Source organism: Capronia coronata (genome assembly GCF_000585585.1).
Source record: "Capronia coronata CBS 617.96 chromosome Unknown acBCG-supercont1.1, whole genome shotgun sequence".
NCBI lineage: Eukaryota > Fungi > Ascomycota > Eurotiomycetes > Chaetothyriales > Herpotrichiellaceae > Capronia > Capronia coronata.
The window spans coordinates 2,016,503-2,035,546 of record NW_006912893.1 but is presented as its reverse complement, the minus strand read 5'-3'; the positions used below and the strand labels follow the sequence as shown (position 1 = coordinate 2,035,546).

The following is a 19,044-nucleotide window of genomic DNA, read 5'->3' as shown; positions in this document are numbered from 1 at the left end:
TGGCACGGTGGGCGACAGGGGTAGAATTTTGTGGTAGGATATAATTATACAAGGCGTGTTTGCGGTATCCAACGCAGAGATCGTATGATGTGCCCCTTGGTCTGCCGCAGTCGAAAAGACGAGCGGCTCTTTTGACGATGGAGAACTACTACTTCAGACATGCCAGGCACAGGGCAATGGACGGGGAGGTGTTCCGGAACACAAATCAGAAACACGCACACTTAAAAGCAAAATTAATGTGATTCTTGGAAATAAGACAAGGGCAATTGTACAAATCTCTTCGATGACTCCAGCTCAATGCTCTGCTATGCTAGTTTGGCCCCAATGGCTCTGTCGACCTTGGCTGGCCTTCAATCTTCCCTCTTTACTCTCTAGGCCGGTCCAAATCCATCGGCTCCACCTTAGGAGCTTTGCCGAAGTAGATCCCCTCCAGCCGTTCCTCTCGCAGAGCCTCGTGGATGATGCCGCTGTCCACGATGACCGGTGGCCATCGGTATTGTTCCCAGATGGCGAACTGGGACGGCGCTTCTGGTGGCGTTTCTGCCGGCATTGCTGGCGACATTGCTGGCGGCATTGCCGGAGCAGGTGTCATCTTCTTCTGTTTCTTCTTCGCAGCTCTGGGAGGGGTGTTCACTCGGCGAGACGACTATATTTGAACAGAAAGGAGAAGATAGAATTAGCCACAGTCTATATGGTATCGGTTGTAGAGACTTGTTATGGATATCACAGGATGTGATGGATGGATTGTCTGGTGGATTGCTTACATGTTGGACCTCGAGACAGTCAGTAGCATGCGCATCAGCCAATACTATAAGCATGCCCTCAAAGTCGGCATGGGTTCTGAGAATGCGCCACGCGGTCTTCTGTGTCGCACTTCTGGTAATGCGGTATTGCCATGGTCCGTCGGAGAGATTGAGACCTTGCGTGTCAAAGGGAAAACTGGTGGTAGTCTGCGCTGCGCGGATGGAGAGATCGGTCAAGACACCCAAGAAGTAGAGAAACTTTGGATTTGGAGCGACCATGGTTTCATATTGGAAGTTGAGGACGCGATCAACATATCGTAAGCGGAAAGGCGTGGCTGTAGACGATGCCATGTTGACGAATAGGCGGACAAGGCTGGAAGAAATTGAGATGGACAGAATTGTCGCGAGAAGAGAAGAGGCAAGTAGGATGGATCGCGTCAAGCTTGCAACGAACGCTTTGAAGAGGATGGCGAATGCTCGTATCTGAAGGGAAGGGTTTTCAGATCGGTTGGTGGATTGTGCGGCAAACACGTTGACTGAGATGTAGTGTCTGATGCGGAAGTGCGCAGGTGAAGTATCATTTGGCGTTGTTGTTGTCCCAACACAAGAGGGTGTGGCATAAAAGTGAAGCCTCACAGGGCTGGCACCGTTGCCATCGCAGATTCTGTGAATACTGGTCATGTGTATGCTGATGCTAAACACACACGATTCATTGTTTGAAGTTGCTTGTCAGTACTTACCACCCCGAAGCAGCCACAGAAGGTGACAACAAGCTGATATCCCTTCACCAACCAAGGGAGGTTGTCCAAGGCATCTTTGATTGTATAGCCCTCATCGTACATGGCCCGTTGTCTCATCAATTGTCCCAAGCTCCGAGCATCAGGACGAGATATCATGAGTCCTGTTTCCCTGACACCCCAGCCAGAATATGCGGCAGCAACAGCCATGTCAGTGCAGGAAGCTCAGTATGGCTTCGTTGGAGCAGGGAGACGTCCAGCTTGCGAGATCTCATCTTGATATATACAAGGGCTGTCGTCCTCGGCAAACACTAAAAGCACGCCGCACCTCAGTATACCACTCGGTTTGAATATGGCGGCGCTCTTTGCCGATTTCGACCAATGGAAAAGCGAGCATCGGGCCCTGAATGGACGCATGGCCTTCTCGCATACCCTTCTGGGGCCCCAAGGGCTATGACAAGCAGCACAAACAGAACGCCCCTTTCACATTGACAAGCAGAGCTGCGAGTATGGTTGCTTGTGCCCGGTATTGTTCAAAACCTCAGAGCTTACTTTTAACAGTTGATGCTCCTCAATCCGCTTCGCATTGTGCAGCAGCAGTTGAGAGCAGTTGCAACTGCTCCTCCATGCTTGAAGACAGCCCTACATTGTTCTCGGAGGCCGTTGGCCGACGTCGAATGCGGACCCTGCTGGCATGGACAAGTGTCCACAAGGAGTCACACCCTACATTAGGTCGAAGCATGGAATTGATTCGGACTGGAAGACAATCCGGTATTGCGCGAAAGAATGGTACAGTCAGGCATCGACATCGATCGTGCAATAGTACGGCTCAAACTCCTTTTTTACTGCCTATATTACACCTTCTCTTATTGGCTGCAGAGGTTGTTGGTATCGGACGCGTTCGGATCGGGACTAAATGGTGGGAGGCGGGACTTCTCGAGGGGACGCTGGTCCCAACCGTATCCGATCGGAAGAGTCCAAATGTTGGACAACAGATGGGATTGCGGTGGATACAATGTACAGAGTCAAAAAGAAGGCCTATGGACGGTAATAATGATCAAAGGACGTCAGGGTTGAAGGGAAGCAGGAAGCTGGAACCTGGGAGCATTTCACGTGACCTCTGGAAAAGCGCAGGATATTCGCGGCTGCGCAAGGCTTCGACTTTCCGCCGCCGTCGCAGTTTCCACCCGAAACCACACTAAACTCTTTTGGGCGGCCCGCCCGTTTTGGGTTGGACTTGAGCTTCAACTGCGAACTCGAATTGCCATCTGACGAACGTCTCAAGTAATTCACTCACATTTCGCAGTATTTTCGCCTCCTCCCAAGTCTCCTTTGGCGGTTATACCACTCTTGCGACCCCTTGTCGCTCCCTTCTTTGTTCTCCACCTCTTCGTGCCTCTGTACTTTCCTCTACCATGCTGAAGACATTGGTTCCCCGAGGGAGCCGATCGCTTCTCTCATCAAAAGCTCCGCAGCTAGGTCCTGCGAACCTGCGAACAGCTCCAAGCTTCCAGATAGTTTCCCCGAACCAGCAAAGAAGGAGAGGTTATGCCTCAGAAGCTTCAGATTATGATATTGTCTTCATTGGAGGTGGTGTGGCCGGCTACGTGGGCGCAATCAAGGCCGGACAAGCGGGCTTAAAGGTAGAAGAAGAAGGCCAACTCCGTCGTGCTCCGTGACCACTGCTGACTCGCGTGAAGGTGGCCTGTATCGAAAAGAGAGGTGCCTTGGGAGGCACTTGTTTGAACGTCGGCTGCATACCTTCAAAATCCCTGCTGAACAACTCACATCTCTACCACCAAATCCTACACGACACGAAAAAACGAGGTATTGATGTCAATGATGTCAAACTCAACCTGACCCAGATGATGAAGGCCAAGGATGAATCCGTGTCTTCGCTGACAAAAGGTGTCGAGTTCTTGTTCAAGAAGAACAATGTGGACTACGTCAAGGGAACCGGGTCCTTCAAGGATGAACACACAATCAAGGTCAACCTGATTGACGGAGGCGAGACGGAAATCAAGGGCAAGAACATCATCATTGCGACCGGTAGCGAGTCGACGCCGTTTCCAGGTCTGGAGATCGACGAGAAGAAGGTTGTTACAAGCACCGGCGCAATTGCTCTGCCGGAAGTACCCAAGAAGATGGTCGTCATCGGAGGTGGTATTATCGGACTTGAAATGGTAAGCAGAAGTCCAGACGCATAGCCCCGACAAAGCCGCAAGTTTCTAACAGTCAAAATAGGCATCGGTGTGGTCTCGACTGGGCTCACAAGTCACTGTGGTTGAATTTCTGGGAGCGGTTGGTGGACCGGGCATGGACGCCGAGATTGCCAAACAGGCACAGAAGATTCTCGCCAAACAGGGCATCAAGTTCAAGACCAACACCAAGGTTTTGAAGGGCGACGCCAGCGGAGACGGCGTGAAGCTCGACCTGGAAGCGGCCAAAGGTGGCAAGAACGAAACCATTGACGCGGACGTTGTTCTTGTCGCCATTGGCCGTCGCCCCTACACCGAAGGTCTAGGCATCGAAAACATTGGCCTTGAGCTCGACGAACGCAAGCGCTTGGTCATCGACCAGGAATACCGAACCAAGATCCCCCACATCCGCGTCATTGGCGATGTGACATTCGGCCCCATGCTGGCACACAAGGCGGAAGAAGAAGGCGTTGCTGCTGTCGAGTATATCACGAAAGGCTACGGCCACGTCAACTACGGAGCCATCCCGTCTGTCATGTACACGCATCCCGAGGTTGCGTGGGTCGGACAGAACGAGGCCGAGCTGAAATCCGCCGGCGTCAACTACAAAGTCGGCACATTCCCCTTCACGGCCAACTCGCGGGCCAAGACCAACCTGGAGACGGAAGGGCTGGTCAAGTTCCTGGCCGACGCGGAGACGGATCGTATCCTGGGCATCCACATCATCGGCGCCAACGCCGGCGAGATGATCGCCGAAGGTACGCTGGCGCTCGAGTATGGTGCATCGACTGAGGATGTGGCGCGGACGTGTCATGCTCACCCGACGTTGGCGGAGGCTTTCAAAGAAGCTGCCATGGCCACATACAGCCATGCCATCCATTTCTAAGCTTGCAGCGCTCACACAGCGATTCGAGCCGGGCCGGCTTGATGAAATTGCTGGGATGTATGCGTTGTTTGGCTACGTAGCGCTTAATTGGCTCTTGACAGCCGTCAGTCGCTGGTCTGCTGGTGCTCTCCTGTCCACCGACGGTGCAGGCACTGGACCAGGATCGGTTTGCAGCAAAGCCCACCATGGGAAAATGTAGATTATGCCAATGGCTATCCATTATTTCTCTCTCGGGACTATCACAGAACTTCTTAATGCAGCAACAAATCATGCAGCACGTAAAACAGTGACCAGATAAGGGGTGATCCATGCATCATATCATAGACATTAAAACTGGTCCAACCCGGAGCTCCCAGCAAGCACACCTTCCACTTCATAGCACACATTGGATTTCCTAGCGGGGCTTTTTCTGTTTCTTTTCGTGTAATCAACGCAATTGGTACGTTGGACCATCCAATGATATCACAGAGACACGCAGACTCCGGGGTTGATTGACGAACCCAGACAAACAAAAATCGACAGGCGATTTCAAAACGCCAGGTATCAGTCCAGATATTAAGCCAGCTTAGCTGGTAAAGAAACGCGTCAAATCCTTTCCCGTCATGGTGGCCACAGTCGAGACAGTCGAGAGACGGGAGGAGAGAGAGAGAGAGTAGGTTAGACTTTGCGACAACAGTCAGCGTTGGTTCGATCCAGAAAGGGAGGGACAGTCTCGTAGCATACGTGATGCAGATATCCGAGAAGAAAATCCTGGGGTTTGTGGTCCATTCATTTTCCAGCTCTCTGCTCACTTTTTACACCTGAGACATGGCGGGCGCACCTCTTCGGCCCGAGGTCCTCAGGTTCACCCCACCGCTGCGGGCATCCAGCACCGAGAAGACCAAGCTGGCGGTCCAGCAAGCCCACGCGAACCACAAAAAGGCGGTCGAGGCCTGAGCTTCCCGGCATCGTCCTGACCTGTCGTGGTCGGAACCGTTGGTGATCTTGTTGCGAGCGAGGTAGGCCTGTTTTGGCAAAAGACAGGTTCGTCAGCATCTTTCCTCCAGAAGCAGCATCGGGGCTGGTGACATACCTGGTTGTCACAAGAATGAGCACCCAGCTCGGCGGCCATAGCGACGGCGGCGCAGAAGAAGAAAATGACGTTGAGGGCGTCCAGGACCACGGGGATGATCGGGTGGCCGGTGAAGCCGTCATTGAAGGCGATGGCGATCAGGTAGAACAGCGAGAGCATGCCGAAGGCGGCCACGAACATATCGTAGTTGATAATCGAGGGATTGCCGGCGAAGGCCATGGCGATGATGTTCCCGACCAGGGACATCACGATGAGGGTGAAGAGGAACTGTGAGAAGCATTTCGTGTCAGCATCCGAAGCTTGTCGCAGCTCAAGCAGAATTGAATTGAACAGCGGTTGAGAGATTTACCTCCAACCCTCGGAGAATGAGGTTCACTGCTCGCGAAACCATGTTGCCTGCTCAGATAGACGGTCGTCTGGATTGAGATTGTATGCACTGAGAATGGCACTATTCAACAGGCTGATGCGTATGAGACAATCGCAGTATAGGACTGTGAGGATGAGAGAATTGATGTGTAGCAACTGAAGCAAGTATTGTGTGATGGTGGAGGAAGAAGAACAACTAGTAGTCGTAGTAACTAGGCAGGTAGGTATGGACTACTAGTACTAGTTGTCACGCACTGGCGGAAAGAAGAAGGAGACGGAATGACGATATTGGTTTTGTCCATGCAAAGCTTCCAGGTTCTTTTTTGCGGGTGCAGTGTTGAGAGAATTGGGCGCTGTAGGCTGTAGGGGCCTGGGGCCTGCAATAACAGAGCTCGGGGCAGTGACGCGGTGCCCAATTAGCCCATCGATCAGCTTCCGGGGCAGCTGGACAACCAGTGGCAGTGGGTGACCACTTAGGGATGGGGAGCCCTACCGACGACGTCACCGCTTGACCCTTTCGCACACAAGGCATCGGCATCATCGTACTACTACTACTACTTGTGGTACCCGTGGTTCTACTACTAGTCGCATTATATCATGATTTTTTCTCATACTCTTCTCTTTTTTCTCTCACTAGCGTTCAACGAACGATGCGGCAATCTCGGAAAAGAAGACAGCTCGATTGCTAGCTAAGGTAGCTAGCTACCAGGTGGACGCATGGGACCTCGATCAATAAAATACTAGTAGTGACAGTAATGGTGTCATGATTGTGGCGAACTACAGAGTCATTCCAACTTTTGGCTCTCAGTGCTAGCAATCATAATACCAGGTACATATTATTGTCAGTTACTGTGGTAGTAGTAGACAGTTGGCTGAGAGTGTCGGGTGCTTGTTCGTCCTCCACAATAATGCAGCTCCAACTCCTACAATACAAGTTGTTATGAGACGTCATCGTTATTCTGCCCGGCAACTGCTATCAACTTATGATTCTCATCACGTGATGTGATGTGTGGCTGCGGAAGCGCCGGCATGTGTATCACCCACAGTACTCTCTACTGTGGTATGTGCTTCAAGTTGTCATCTATGATTACTTGATGGGGGCATTATTTCTCCTCGTCGTCTGAGGAACGAGGCTGTCATGTGCCACAGGCTTGCTGACAGCTTGATTTCTATCCAATGCGATGCTTGTGCCGAGTCAGCTTCCAACCCTTTCAGAGCCTTGTTATATTCTTTGGTCCAATTAGGGCGCCGAGTCATCAATCTCAGCTGAATGGTAACCAAATGTCCCCGATCGGACAGCTGTCTATTCATCATGGATTCGTGCCTGTATGGTGACAATTGCCGCCCACCGATCTTGCCCCAGCAAGTACCAGTTCCATTGTCATAGCTTCTCAAACGTTGGCGACTTCTTTTGCAGGCCACTCAGGATTGCTCGTTGAACATCTGTGCTTTGCAGCATGGCCTGGTTCCAGACTGCCGTATAGTTGAGGTTGTCTTCTACCGTCCTGCCCCAGGCGGCGTCAAGAATGTTCTTCGTTCCTTGCACCGCCACAGGACTTTTGCTGGCCAGATAGTTCGCAAAATCCAATCCCTCCTGCATCAATTCAGCCTTGCCGCCGGCGACCACCCGGCTGACAAAGTTGTTGTGCTGCGCTTCCTGCGCCGAGAAGGGTCTTGCAGAGAGGCACACTTCCTTGACCCAGCTCGTCACTCCGCCCACCACCTTGGGAAGCCGGCTCAACGTTCCCACGTCTGCTGCTAAGCCTATGTCCACTTCCTTGACGCAGAACTTGGTGTCAGCTGTGCAGAACCGGATGTCGCATGCGGATGACAGGTCGATCCCCAGTCCATACGCATAGCCATGCATCAACGCGACCACCGGCTTTTCACAGCGGGCTACGGTTGAGATGGCTTCTTGTAGCTCGACAATATGCCTCCGCAGAACAGTGGCTTTGCGCGAGGGGTCCGCAAATCCTGAGGCCGAAATGGTGTTGTCCGGCTTCGCGGCGTCTTCAACATCGAGTCCTGCAACACAACAACATCTCAGTCCTGCTCAATGCTTGTTTGCCATCTACTTTTCAGTGACTAACCTGCTGTAAATGCTCGATCCCCGGCCCCTGAGAGGATGATACATCGGATTTCAGAATCGACTGATAGTTTCGCAAAGATATCCTTCAACTCGAACCACATAGGCCCGTAGAAGGCATTCAGTTTCTGCGGCCGATTGATCTCGACATGGATCACATGCTGACTCGGGACTGTCAAGTTGAAGAACTGATACCCCGCGAATCTCCTGGAGGCCATATTGCTGACCTGGGGAAGGATGGTGTGGAAGGAGACTTCTGGGCAAATGGAGAAATGGTTTCTCGTTCAGCTAGGCATGGGAGGTACCACTACAGAGAACTCGACAAGAACAGGGATGCTGACATCTACCCACACAGGGAATATCATACATCTATTCATCGACCGCGACATGCAACCGCGGCGCCCCCAATATCAATGCCTCGGTTGAAGAAAAGCCACATCACGTGCAGACATCTCATCACGTGCTTTCAGCTGCGTTCTCGGCTCACCTGCCTGCCGCTTTCTGTATCCGCTGCTTTTACGGCACTCGCTAAACGTAGTCTGTCTGTCTATACAGAGCAGCAGCCTGCGACATCATCTCCTTGAATCCTTCATCTTGACTCAGGTCACTTGCACTGGGCCACCGCGATAAACGACGTGTCTATTCTCTCCCCGCCCTCCAGCTCCTATCGATGCTTGCCAGAAACCCGGTTGGTCGAGACCCGCTGAAGCTGGTAGTCTCGAGGCCCTGCCTTAGACACGTCCTTCACTTTCCTCCCCGTCTCTGCTCGCCTGTGTCTATTCCAGTTCAGGAGACACTCGAGGCCAGCTACATCTAGTCCCCTCAACGACGTGCCTTCCGCTATCCCCCGGTACCTCTGTGGCACCTGTCTTGGATCTCAATATTCCAAATGAGAGCATATTCTGGTCTGCCATGGCTGACTCTGGTAGACGCAGTGCAAAGATCGGAGGATCGGAGTCCGCTCTCCTCATCCAATGCCAATATCTGACAGTCTGACAGTATAACAGCCACCTTTCTCGGCATTTTAGGATCTTGCCTTATCTCAAGCAGGCTCTTGGATTGTCTCGAGAGACCATATGATCTCACGTCATGAACACTGATCAAGCCGAACACTGATCAAGCCATGGGCGGACTGCCTCGACTGTGGCCATGTGGGTAGTCCTGCACCCCTGCTTACGAGTAACACGGCTGTTTGGTATTCCTTTGGTCGAACTTAGACAACTCCATGATCATGGCACGAACCCCTTTTAACGGCGCGGGATCTTTCTACCCCATACGTGGGGCCTGGTGCCCTTTCCTTGGAGGGGCTCCTCGTTCTAAGGCGGCTAAATTGAGGCCATGGTTGATCAACCGGTCTAGACTTACGCCGACTTGTTTTGACCTGTCATCTTTCGCTCCACGCTTGCAAAGTCGGACTATTTCCAGGAGAACATCGCTGAATCTACGACAACAGCTGACAGACTGCAAATGCACTGTTGTACGGGTTGCAATGCTGGTTTCTAACTATCTGGCCCCATCACCCTTAACCAGCATGTATCTGTCTCACCAAAACAAACCTGCAGCGGTCTTCGGTCTTCAGTTCGTTCACAGTGGCCAAAGGCTGGTTTTAGCCAGAGGCCAGCTCCCCGCGAGTGAACGACTGCCTGATACGACCCATGTCATCTTACTACCCGCTGCCGATTCGTCGTTGGAGCATAATCTCTAATACTTCTCGCACACCTGCGGAGATGCCGCCCGTTGTATTGAGCTTTCTGATATTGTCAGCTTGCACATATGCAGCAGTCTGCCTGTGGAACCGAAAGACCGGTCGGCAGAGACGTTATGCTGAGATTCCTTTCTGTCTTGGACGGCGCTCCAGCTTTCAGCGCATCAATTTATTTCGCTCCATTGCTACACAAAGACTGCCCCTACTCTCTACGCTACTAGACCATTCTGGTCCCAAAACTCCTATACTAAGGATTGGTCTCTGTGACACTCTCGGATATCATGGGAAGTGTGTTTCTATCGGCTTTTCGCAACTATGAATGCCGTCTGCAGCTGGATTCTTTCCAACAACAGACACACGCTACCGCGACTGCTGCATGACTATTTCTGCATTCGAGGGCCATGGTACTGGTCCAGATGCCTTTCGCCTTGTTCGTACTGAAGACACGTGGGCATGTCAGCATCTACGCTCGAATCCAGACCAAACCTGACTATTTGACACATTCAGCGCCACCATAAACGGCCGTCAGGGATCAATTATCCTGCTGCTCACTGTCCCTGGATCCTGCACGTCATCCGCGTCAAACATACATCCCTTACTACAGTTCTCGTCAATCAAAGTCACCCCGGCTCCTTCTTCATACATCCGATCGGGCACCCCGCTGCAGTGCGCAACGATTTTCGTGACAGGATCATGGTGTGGCACTCAAAGTCATTTACTTGCGTCTCTGACCAAACACGAACAGCCACAATCACGACGACGGACTGTGTGTTGGATCAAATTGATTGCAGCGGTGCACAAAAGTCTGGCAAATTTGATTTGTCCTTACCACATACGTTGTTCATGGTTTTCGCCATTAGACATCTGTCATATGCATGGCGAACGTGGGCTATAAATGCAAGTCCCCATTCTCGCGACTTGAATCTTCATCTCAACCGACCGCTCTCGAAAACGCGAATTACCACAGCAACCTTGCGCTTCCAAGAAGACCGACCCGAACCCACATCCAGTCTCGAAGAACGCTTAAGGAAGGTACTTTACTGCCATACTCCGCCATGTGCTCGCACGGGAAAACATGGAAGACTTGTCGTGGGTGCGCTGGACACGCTCCCCGGTAGGTACATCTCTTATGCCTCTGCCCAATGCGCCAGGCAAAGGAGATGTTCTGTACACAAGCTAACCCCAGTCCAGCGGTGGAAAGAAATGCCGTGACTGCAACGGTGCCGGGGGCTTCGTGAAGCCTTGCACAATCTGCTCTTCAAACACCAAAGAACCCAATGCCTCAAGCAACAAGGTTGGCAGCAGCAAAGACCATAGCACGATCTGTGGCCACAATAGTGGAGGGCAGAGGTCGAGGACTTGATCGTGCAGAGCAGACCTACCTAGAGCTGCACTTTGGAAGTGTTCAGCGAATTGGCTCATAGAGACTCGTACTTGCTAGGAACTTTCTCGCCTATCCAGGGCACACGGACAAGCGCAGTCCAGTCTACAATTCACTGTTATCCAAATACTTGTCGATGGAGGTTTTGACTACACGGTGTCGATGTGGCTGCACTACCCATTTGGCGTTGCCACAAAGAGAATGTTGGCGCTGGTTATCAGGGGTGATGTCGGAACTGAGGCAACACCACTGCGTCAGCTAGGGGCTATCTGTTATGGCTATCCGTTGGGTACTCGCGCATGGCATCGGTTGTCTCGCCAATTGGGGATATATGCCATTCCCCTTTGCACGGCTTTGACCGTTGAGAGCATACGAGTCAACTTCTTCAGCGGATCTCATGTAACAACGGAGGCTGGCGGAAGTTGTCCCGGCTGGACACCCAGGTGGCTTTGTGCGACGCCTCAGATGTTGTTCGGACCCGTCATCGTGCCGTTGACACAGCTAACATTCTCCTAGCGTATCAAGATCCGTGGATGGCAGCAGGGACGTTTCACAGCTTTCATCTTTGAACATTCTAGACGTCGTGCTCACAAGCACCATGTCTCAGTCGTACGAATCTGTTCATCAAGGCCTTTTGAACGCCGAACCTACATGTCGCTCAACCACGCAATTGGCGACGAACTCGATTGGCAATCTCGCCAAAGGCCTGTCGAGCGAACTATACCGACCTTCTTCCAGGCCTACCCTGGTTCGAAGGCTGTCTCAAGTTGCAAAGGAGCCATGCTTCAGGCGCGACTTTCCAAATACCCATGAAACAAGGAGCACCAGCCGCTTCTAATGTTGAAGAAACAGAAGGCGGTAACTGCAATCAACGCAGCACAGGAAGAGAAGTACGCCTTGATACCGAGTCGTACAGTCAGAAGTTCTCGAATCCTTGACTCGAAGGATGGAAGTCCAGCTTGCTACGTCTCGGCGGGAAAATCTTGCACGCCCTGGACTAAAATGACGCCTTCCACGGTATCTCGTGCCTCTAACAATGGCACGCTGACCGCGACCGGCAGGAAATGACGTTGCGTCGGCTGACTGATCTGATGTCGTCGCTGGCAGGCACCGTCTTGCGTCTTGTGATCTGCCTTTCCAGACGAAGAGGACGGCCACGAAGTCTGTCCTCCCACTATTTGCAACGACTTACTAGAAATAGCAGTCTCTCCTGCTCGACCCTTACCTGTTCCGGACTTGCCTGGACGCCTTTGGCCCTCAATGTTGTTACCGACATCACCGATTGTGTGACACCTCGGAATTGCCTCCTTCACGCGAGGCGAATCAAGCTTGACGAGATTTACCCATATGCCTGAAACATACCGCACATCTAATTTGGTGTGACATGTTCATTACCTGGTCGCAATGGGAAATACCACGACGGCCCTTTCTTTCAAAAGTCCCGGGGAATGCACATATCTGTCATCATAAAAATGGCAAGGTCGCATTGACCTTGGCTCAAGTATCGGCAGTTTTGTGACCGGTGTTGTTCAGGGCTATGGCATCGCTCTGGCATATCGCTACTCCGACAGACGCTGACGTGTCATGTTTGTACACCGTACCCATTTCCCGATTTCAGTTTCTGTAGCGCGTGACGGACAGAGAACCTCAGCCGGGCACAGCAAGGGCCCTTCGCCTTATGGTCGACCGGTACCAGACCAGGTAAATCCCATTCCCCAATTTCAGTTCAGCTGTTGCCTGATGACGTTGAAGACGTCCCTTTTACCAGGTGGGATCTTTGCGTCTTGACTCTTTCCCCTCTGAAGCGGAGACAAAGTCTTCTCAGGCCACAGCAAGGATTGGAACATACCCAAATCAGGTGAGGTTTCAAAGGCGCAAAAGCCGTGTTAGATCTTTATCAGCAGGCATTTTATGCCGCCTTAGAGATCTGGGGGCCCGAGAGTCCATGACGACAATTGAACACCTGCTTTCATGCCGAGGTCGAATATACTAACTTCTGCGCCTCAACATCTCAACAACACCAGCGGTGACATCCTCTGTTCTGTCGGTAAGCAGTTGCAACAAGTCATAAGTCACGGCTCCCCAAAAGAGCCTGGTTGACAGGATCAAGCAGTCCACCCAACGTCCTTAGAGCACTGCCCTGGGCCATAAGCCAATTCTGCTGGGATTTACAGCTGTCCGTTCTCAACCCAAAGAGCTCCAGATCTGCACAGCTCTCGATTGATATTTGGCGTACGCGCCTCGCCATCTCTTTTTGACGTCTATCGAAGACGATGTTTCTCTTGTCTGGGGCATGGTACAGCTACAGCCAGACCTCGTCTTGACGCGGACTGGGTGTCAGCAGCCGACCCTACAAGACGTCTATAACTACTGAAACGGGAGATGCGTGATGCGCGATGTCGAAGACGAGTGACTGCCGGTTTGCTCACACCCAGTGCAGACACACGCTTGTGAGCAAGTCAACGCAGACACTGCTGACTGAGACCACTGTCGACGATCATAGGTATGAGTGATATATACTAGGAAACAACTCTTAACATTTGTGTAAATCAATTATGTGGAGGTATTGAAAAGCAAACCGGGTAAGTCAACCCTGGAAATCAATACACCTCTCTCGATCTAGAAGAGAAAGCTGGCGCCGATTGCCAATGGTGAAGACGTAAAGTGAAACAGAATGATTGGGTTTATTTCGCCTTATCAGTCAGGGGTTGATCATTTGGCTGGCTGCATCTCCTCCCCCTTTTTTTCCCATGGGTCATAGTCGAAGCCATGCCGAGTATACGAGCAACATGGACACTCAAAATGACGCAACTTGATGCATTTGGCAGTCAATCCATCAGTCGGTTGAGAAAACAGTAGTCACTCCAGAAGATGAGATGCAATCTTTTCTTGAGCTATTTGATGGCGACGCATTGCGTCGGGTAGCTCAAGAAATGATTGCATCTCATCTTCTGGAGTGACTGGAGAGTCGAGAGTCGAGACATTACTAGCAGTAGTAGTAGCCTCCTAAACACCCGTGCCAGTGCCAGTGCCGGGCAAAGGGGCACCCGGCCCGGCAGCATTGTCCCGAGTAGCTTCACTACCAGTACCAGTAGTCACACCTGTGCCGGTAGCGGAAAGGGGCCCAGTTGTCCCCAGCCCAGCACCAGCACCGGGGCCGTGGCCATGGCCATTGCGTTTCTCCCGCTCCGCGGAGCTGAGGCTGGCAGAATCGCCAAAGTCTCTGATGCGCAGACCCAGACGAGCAGGATCGATGTTCCAATGCGAGTAGATGAGGGCGAGCGAGAAGACGGGTTTGGCGAGCAGATCGAGGATGCCGTAGAAGATGCCTGCGAGGAAAAAAAGACGGAAGAAAACAAAGGTCAGTAACTAGTAAATAACTTGTAGAATGATTTTGTAATAGGTATATTGGGGTCCATAACCACAGCGTTGGGAAACTTCTTTCTTACCTTCACTGTCTGGCGCAATGACATTACCTCCCTCAGACACACCCCATGCGATCGGGTAGCAGAGCCAGACGACCAGAGTCAAGACGCCGCACAAGGTGAAGGCGCGATGGACGTCGGCGCCCAGAGCGGCGGCGTGGCGACGGGCCACGAACGCGAGCTCGTAGAAGATGTAGAACATGGCGGCACAGCCGAAGGCGTAGAAGCCCCATTTGTAGCGCGAGCGGACGAGCGCGCCGACCAGACCTGTCACGATCATGATCTCGTCCAGGCCGATCACCCATAGGATCGTCGGCCATGGCATGCCGGCGGTGAGGAGGAGGTCGAGGAGTAATAGGGGGGTAGTGACGAACCTGTACAGAGTGCGGAAGAAAGGGTATGTTAGTCTTGACTCTTCTTGGACAGCGTCTTGGACAGCGTCTCGGACAGACTCTTTCGGGGCAGAGGAAGGTTCAGACCAGTAACGATAACAATATTGCAATTGAATTGAGAGGAGAAAGAAATGTTGTGCGAGATCAAGTGACATGAGTCATGACCAAAAGTGTCATAACCAAGAAGAGGAACTCGAGGAGGTGGTGGACATACCAGTCAATATATCGAACGTAGAAAATCTGTCTGTTTCGTCCCGAGACTTTGGGGTTGTTGCGCAGGTATTCGACGTCAATCGGTGTCCAGCCTAGATTGGAGCCCATGGCAAAGTAGGCAATGCATGCCACCAGGCACAGACCGCCCGAGAGATAGAAGAAGACGCGGTCGGTGCGAGGCTTGCGACGGCTCAGCACAAGAATCGTCAGCGCCGTCGCTCCCATCATCGCACACACGGCGAAGTACCAGTCGGAGCCACGGTCCGTCTGGTGGATCACCACCGAGTTGTTGTTCTGGTTGAAGTTGTTGACGTCCACGGCGTCGTTGCGGCGCTGGAGGTCCGACATGTCGAGATGTCGACGCTAGGCTGATCTGCTCTGCAGATGTTACGATTGACTTGGATTGTTTGGGGTTCAACTTGTTCGTGGAAATGAAGGGAAGAAAAGGAAAGCAGGTCACGAAGATAAAGGAATGGGGCCTGTATGGGTGCGTCCATATAGACGAAGATAAGGTTGTCTTGCTTGATATACTGTAGTCTGTAAATATATTTAGGTATGTTCACCATGTTGTCATGACTTTCCCGGAAGCCCGGCATGAGAGGGATCCTGCATTTGCATCTGCATTTCAACCTGGGATGACGTTCAGCTTTTGTCGCTGCAGATGATGATTGATGACTGATGATGAACGTATGAACGTATCAACGTAGTAGTATGAGGCATGCACCTGCAACACTGCATGGCCACGAGGATCCGGGGCAACCTACCGGGAATCAAGACGACCTGGATCCAAAAGATGAACTGCCCACTTCGATCACTATTGGATGAGACGTCATTCATGCTGCCCGGTTGACTTTGAGATTCACCAGTAGGATGCAGACTGCAGAGCACAGGTACGGTCTTGGTGATGCTTGGATTCCAGTATCTGACCACAGCATACCTTCCTTACCACTGGCAGGGTATAGGCATCATGTTGACAGCGGAACAGCGCCCCATGTAGATCACCAAGGTAAACCCAGACAAGCATTGGGGCGGCCAGCATGGGATAATCAATCCAATCCCATTTGACGTGCATCGCAGATCACTGGCGGGATCTCCAGAATAGAATATGACCAAAGTTTTTTAAGCCAGAAAAGGTCCTGCGTCGCAAGACGGGCGGTTGGTTGTGGACAGGGAAGTGTATCATGTCGGCAGGCTTCGATCCCAACCCAAACAAGTCGCTGTGCTGGAGATCCACAAGGCTCAAGGCTGAATGTCATGGCATCATAGACTGTCGGGGCATGTCACGTGCTGCCAGCCTCCCCCTGCAAGTTGTTGTAGGTCGGAATGCAGACATGGTGGCATGCTTACATATATGGTCGGGCACTGCTGTCGGAGGTCGCATGTCGGATGTCGAAGCTTGACTGATTTATTGAAGAAATCCTGTCGTACTAGCATGGTGTTACAGGAAGCCTAGAGCACGACGTCGCAGTCTTCCAGCAATGCTCCGAAACAGCTGACGCCATCTAAGAATCAGGATTCTTAATGCTTCCGTGGCGATCAAGGGTGGTCTTTTCGTCAGGCATTGCTGTGCCATTGTCATGTTCACCATGTGTAACGCAGTCGTCCTATATGGTACTATTATCCCGCAGCGTATGGACTCTTCTCGCGCAGTGTCTGGCCGAATCTCCAGAGCAGAAAAGGTGCTGGAATTCCGAGGCCAATGGCGATGAAGCCGAGAAGCGAATTGCCCCAGTCAAGATGTAGCGCGTTGTAAAGATAGGGGGCAAACAAGGGACTGCATGGTTTGGTCAGTGTTAGTCTCTTTGATGGAAGGGCATGTACTCACAATCCAAACCCGGCCAAGCTTCGAAGGACAACGGCGGCGCCGATAGCGGAAGCAGCATAACGGGTATAGGCGTCCACAATATATGTCTGTGTGCATTGGAAGCCCAGGATGGTCCCTGAGGCAAAGATTGCCGCACCGATGTTGGGTACAATCCAGTGAGTATGCTCGTATGAACTCCAGCCGTACAGGAAGAGCCCCACAGGCACAAGTATAGCCCCGGGTATCATCATAGGCACGCGAAATTCCGGTTTTCCCACATTGTTGTTTCGTTTCTTCAATCTGCGATAGATTCGATCATTGATAGGTGCACTGATTTGAGTGCCCAGGAAGAAGCCAACGCCGAGGGAAATGTAGTTCAGGCCGCCGACTCCGACGGATTCATGATAGGTTTCCTCCCAGACCGTTGGGAAGGTGGAAAGAACAAGATACATGAGTCCGTAGAGGTATGCCCTGATAAACGTCAGCAGATTGCACTTGTCGACCGGTTCATCTGACTCTTACATGTACACGGCGAGAGCTTGGATGATAGGTTGCGTTCCCAGCAGACGGAATGGTCGACTCAGACTTGCCCTGAGAACCCTTGCCAATGTCCTATCAGGGTGCTCCCATTCAGTATGAAGGTCAGCATTACCCGTCTCCTTACGGAGTCTTTTGGCCTTCAAGCCGAGCAGTTTCGGCGCGTAGGTCTCCCTCAGCCAAATAAAACCGGCCGCCTGGATACCAGCGTCGACGATTGACGTCGACCAGAAACACCATCTCCAGGTCGACTTTAAGGCGATGAAGCCACCTGCCAGGGGTCCCACGGCAGGACCGAGGAGGGGCGCTAGGGAGTAGATACTGATGGATTTGCCTCGTTCCTCGGCACGCCAGCAGTCACTGAGGACTCCGCCGCCCAGCGCCAACGGAGCACTACCGCCCAAACCACTCAGAAACCGGAACGCGATGAGTTGACCTTTGGTCTGCGCAAACCCGCATCCGATATTGAATGCTAGAAAGAACAAATTGGATAACTGTAGCACGATGACTCGACCGTAGATTTCGGAGAGAGGCCCCAGAAACAACGGTCCAATGGCGTAGGCGAGCACGAAGATGGAAAGAGTGAGCGACCTTTCAATACCGGCTGGAATGTTCAGATCTTCGCCTATCTTGGTCAACGCAGGCGCAACCATCGACGACGAAACGGGCGAGATGAAGGTGAAAGCCGACACAATGAGCGTGGCGGCCCATTTCTTTCGGTATATCCAGTTCTTGGGATTTGCAGGATCCTCGGGGCCTTCCCACGTCACCTACGACCGAGTTAGACTGGCAGCAGGCGCTCACGGAGACGGGAGAAACACACCAAGTTGGGATCTTTGACTGATCTTGCAGATCTTTCAGTCTTCAGCTCGGGCAATTCTGCTTCGACATCTCGAGTATCTCGAATGCCGAACCTCACCTCCCCTACTGTCTCGACACTGGACGCGTCATCGTCGCTGGTGGCTGATACCTCGTCAAGGACATCTCGTGAGGCATCGGCATGATAGTGGTGCGTGGCATGGTCATCCATGAAGTGAAAAGAAAACAACTGGCGATTGTCGTCTTCGGGCGTCGAGTTGGCACGTCTTAACGCATCCCGCACCGCTCGTCGAGGCCGGTTTTCGGGCGCCGTCCACGTTCTGTCCAGTCCGCTAGACATGGTGCTCGCAGAGTGTTTGGCTGAATCGGTGAGAAATAGGACGGACAGTCATTGCTGGCGAGAGGACAAGACGACCCCCAGCCTGACAGTGTCGGGTACCCGAGAAAAAAGCCCTGTGAATAGTGCAGGGGATAATGCAACATGGAGTGAAGGAGGCACAAAAGATTCAGAGTGCAAACAATGCACTGCACGGCACGGCGCCCGGAGTTTGGAGTTTACAAATCACCGGTGTGGAACAGGCCGCGTATCATAGGCCAGAGACAAAAGAACATGAAGACATTTGGTGTGGCATCCCGGTCCATCATGTTGTTCACGGAACTCGGCACGCAACGGATTGGCT

General features: G+C 52.2%; 6 protein-coding genes across 6 annotated transcripts; 1 reads left to right on the top strand and 5 right to left on the bottom strand.

The window, feature by feature from the left end:
* Positions 1–364: 364 nt before the first annotated feature.
* Positions 365–1,094, bottom strand: A1O1_00710 (uncharacterized protein; the record flags this gene model as incomplete). Its single annotated transcript, XM_007721627.1, has 2 exons — positions 365–646; positions 765–1,094. The coding sequence occupies 2 exons, from the start codon at positions 1,092–1,094 to the stop codon at positions 365–367; spliced, it is 612 nt and encodes a 203-aa protein (XP_007719817.1).
* Positions 1,095–2,895: 1,801 nt separating this feature from the next.
* On the top strand, positions 2,896–4,564 carry A1O1_00709 (dihydrolipoyl dehydrogenase; the record flags this gene model as incomplete). Its single annotated transcript, XM_007721626.1, has 3 exons — positions 2,896–3,123; positions 3,181–3,663; positions 3,725–4,564. 3 exons carry the CDS (start codon positions 2,896–2,898, stop codon positions 4,562–4,564), a joined length of 1,551 nt encoding a protein of 516 aa, XP_007719816.1.
* A 794-nt stretch (positions 4,565–5,358) lies between these two features.
* On the bottom strand, positions 5,359–5,882 carry A1O1_00708 (uncharacterized protein; the record flags this gene model as incomplete). The annotated part of the gene is made up of 2 exons (XM_007721625.1): positions 5,359–5,568; positions 5,637–5,882. 2 exons carry the CDS (start codon positions 5,880–5,882, stop codon positions 5,359–5,361), a joined length of 456 nt encoding a protein of 151 aa, XP_007719815.1.
* A 1,501-nt stretch (positions 5,883–7,383) lies between these two features.
* Positions 7,384–8,306, bottom strand: A1O1_00707 (uncharacterized protein; the record flags this gene model as incomplete). Its single annotated transcript, XM_007721624.1, has 2 exons — positions 7,384–8,027; positions 8,093–8,306. 2 exons carry the CDS (start codon positions 8,304–8,306, stop codon positions 7,384–7,386), a joined length of 858 nt encoding a protein of 285 aa, XP_007719814.1.
* A 5,874-nt stretch (positions 8,307–14,180) lies between these two features.
* Positions 14,181–15,552, bottom strand: A1O1_00706 (uncharacterized protein; the record flags this gene model as incomplete). Its single annotated transcript, XM_007721623.1, has 3 exons — positions 14,181–14,503; positions 14,624–14,973; positions 15,206–15,552. 3 exons carry the CDS (start codon positions 15,550–15,552, stop codon positions 14,181–14,183), a joined length of 1,020 nt encoding a protein of 339 aa, XP_007719813.1.
* A 1,269-nt stretch (positions 15,553–16,821) lies between these two features.
* Positions 16,822–18,704, bottom strand: A1O1_00705 (uncharacterized protein; the record flags this gene model as incomplete). The annotated part of the gene is made up of 4 exons (XM_007721622.1): positions 16,822–16,978; positions 17,030–17,479; positions 17,531–18,315; positions 18,369–18,704. 4 exons carry the CDS (start codon positions 18,702–18,704, stop codon positions 16,822–16,824), a joined length of 1,728 nt encoding a protein of 575 aa, XP_007719812.1.
* Between the last annotated feature and the right edge of the window lie 340 nt (positions 18,705–19,044).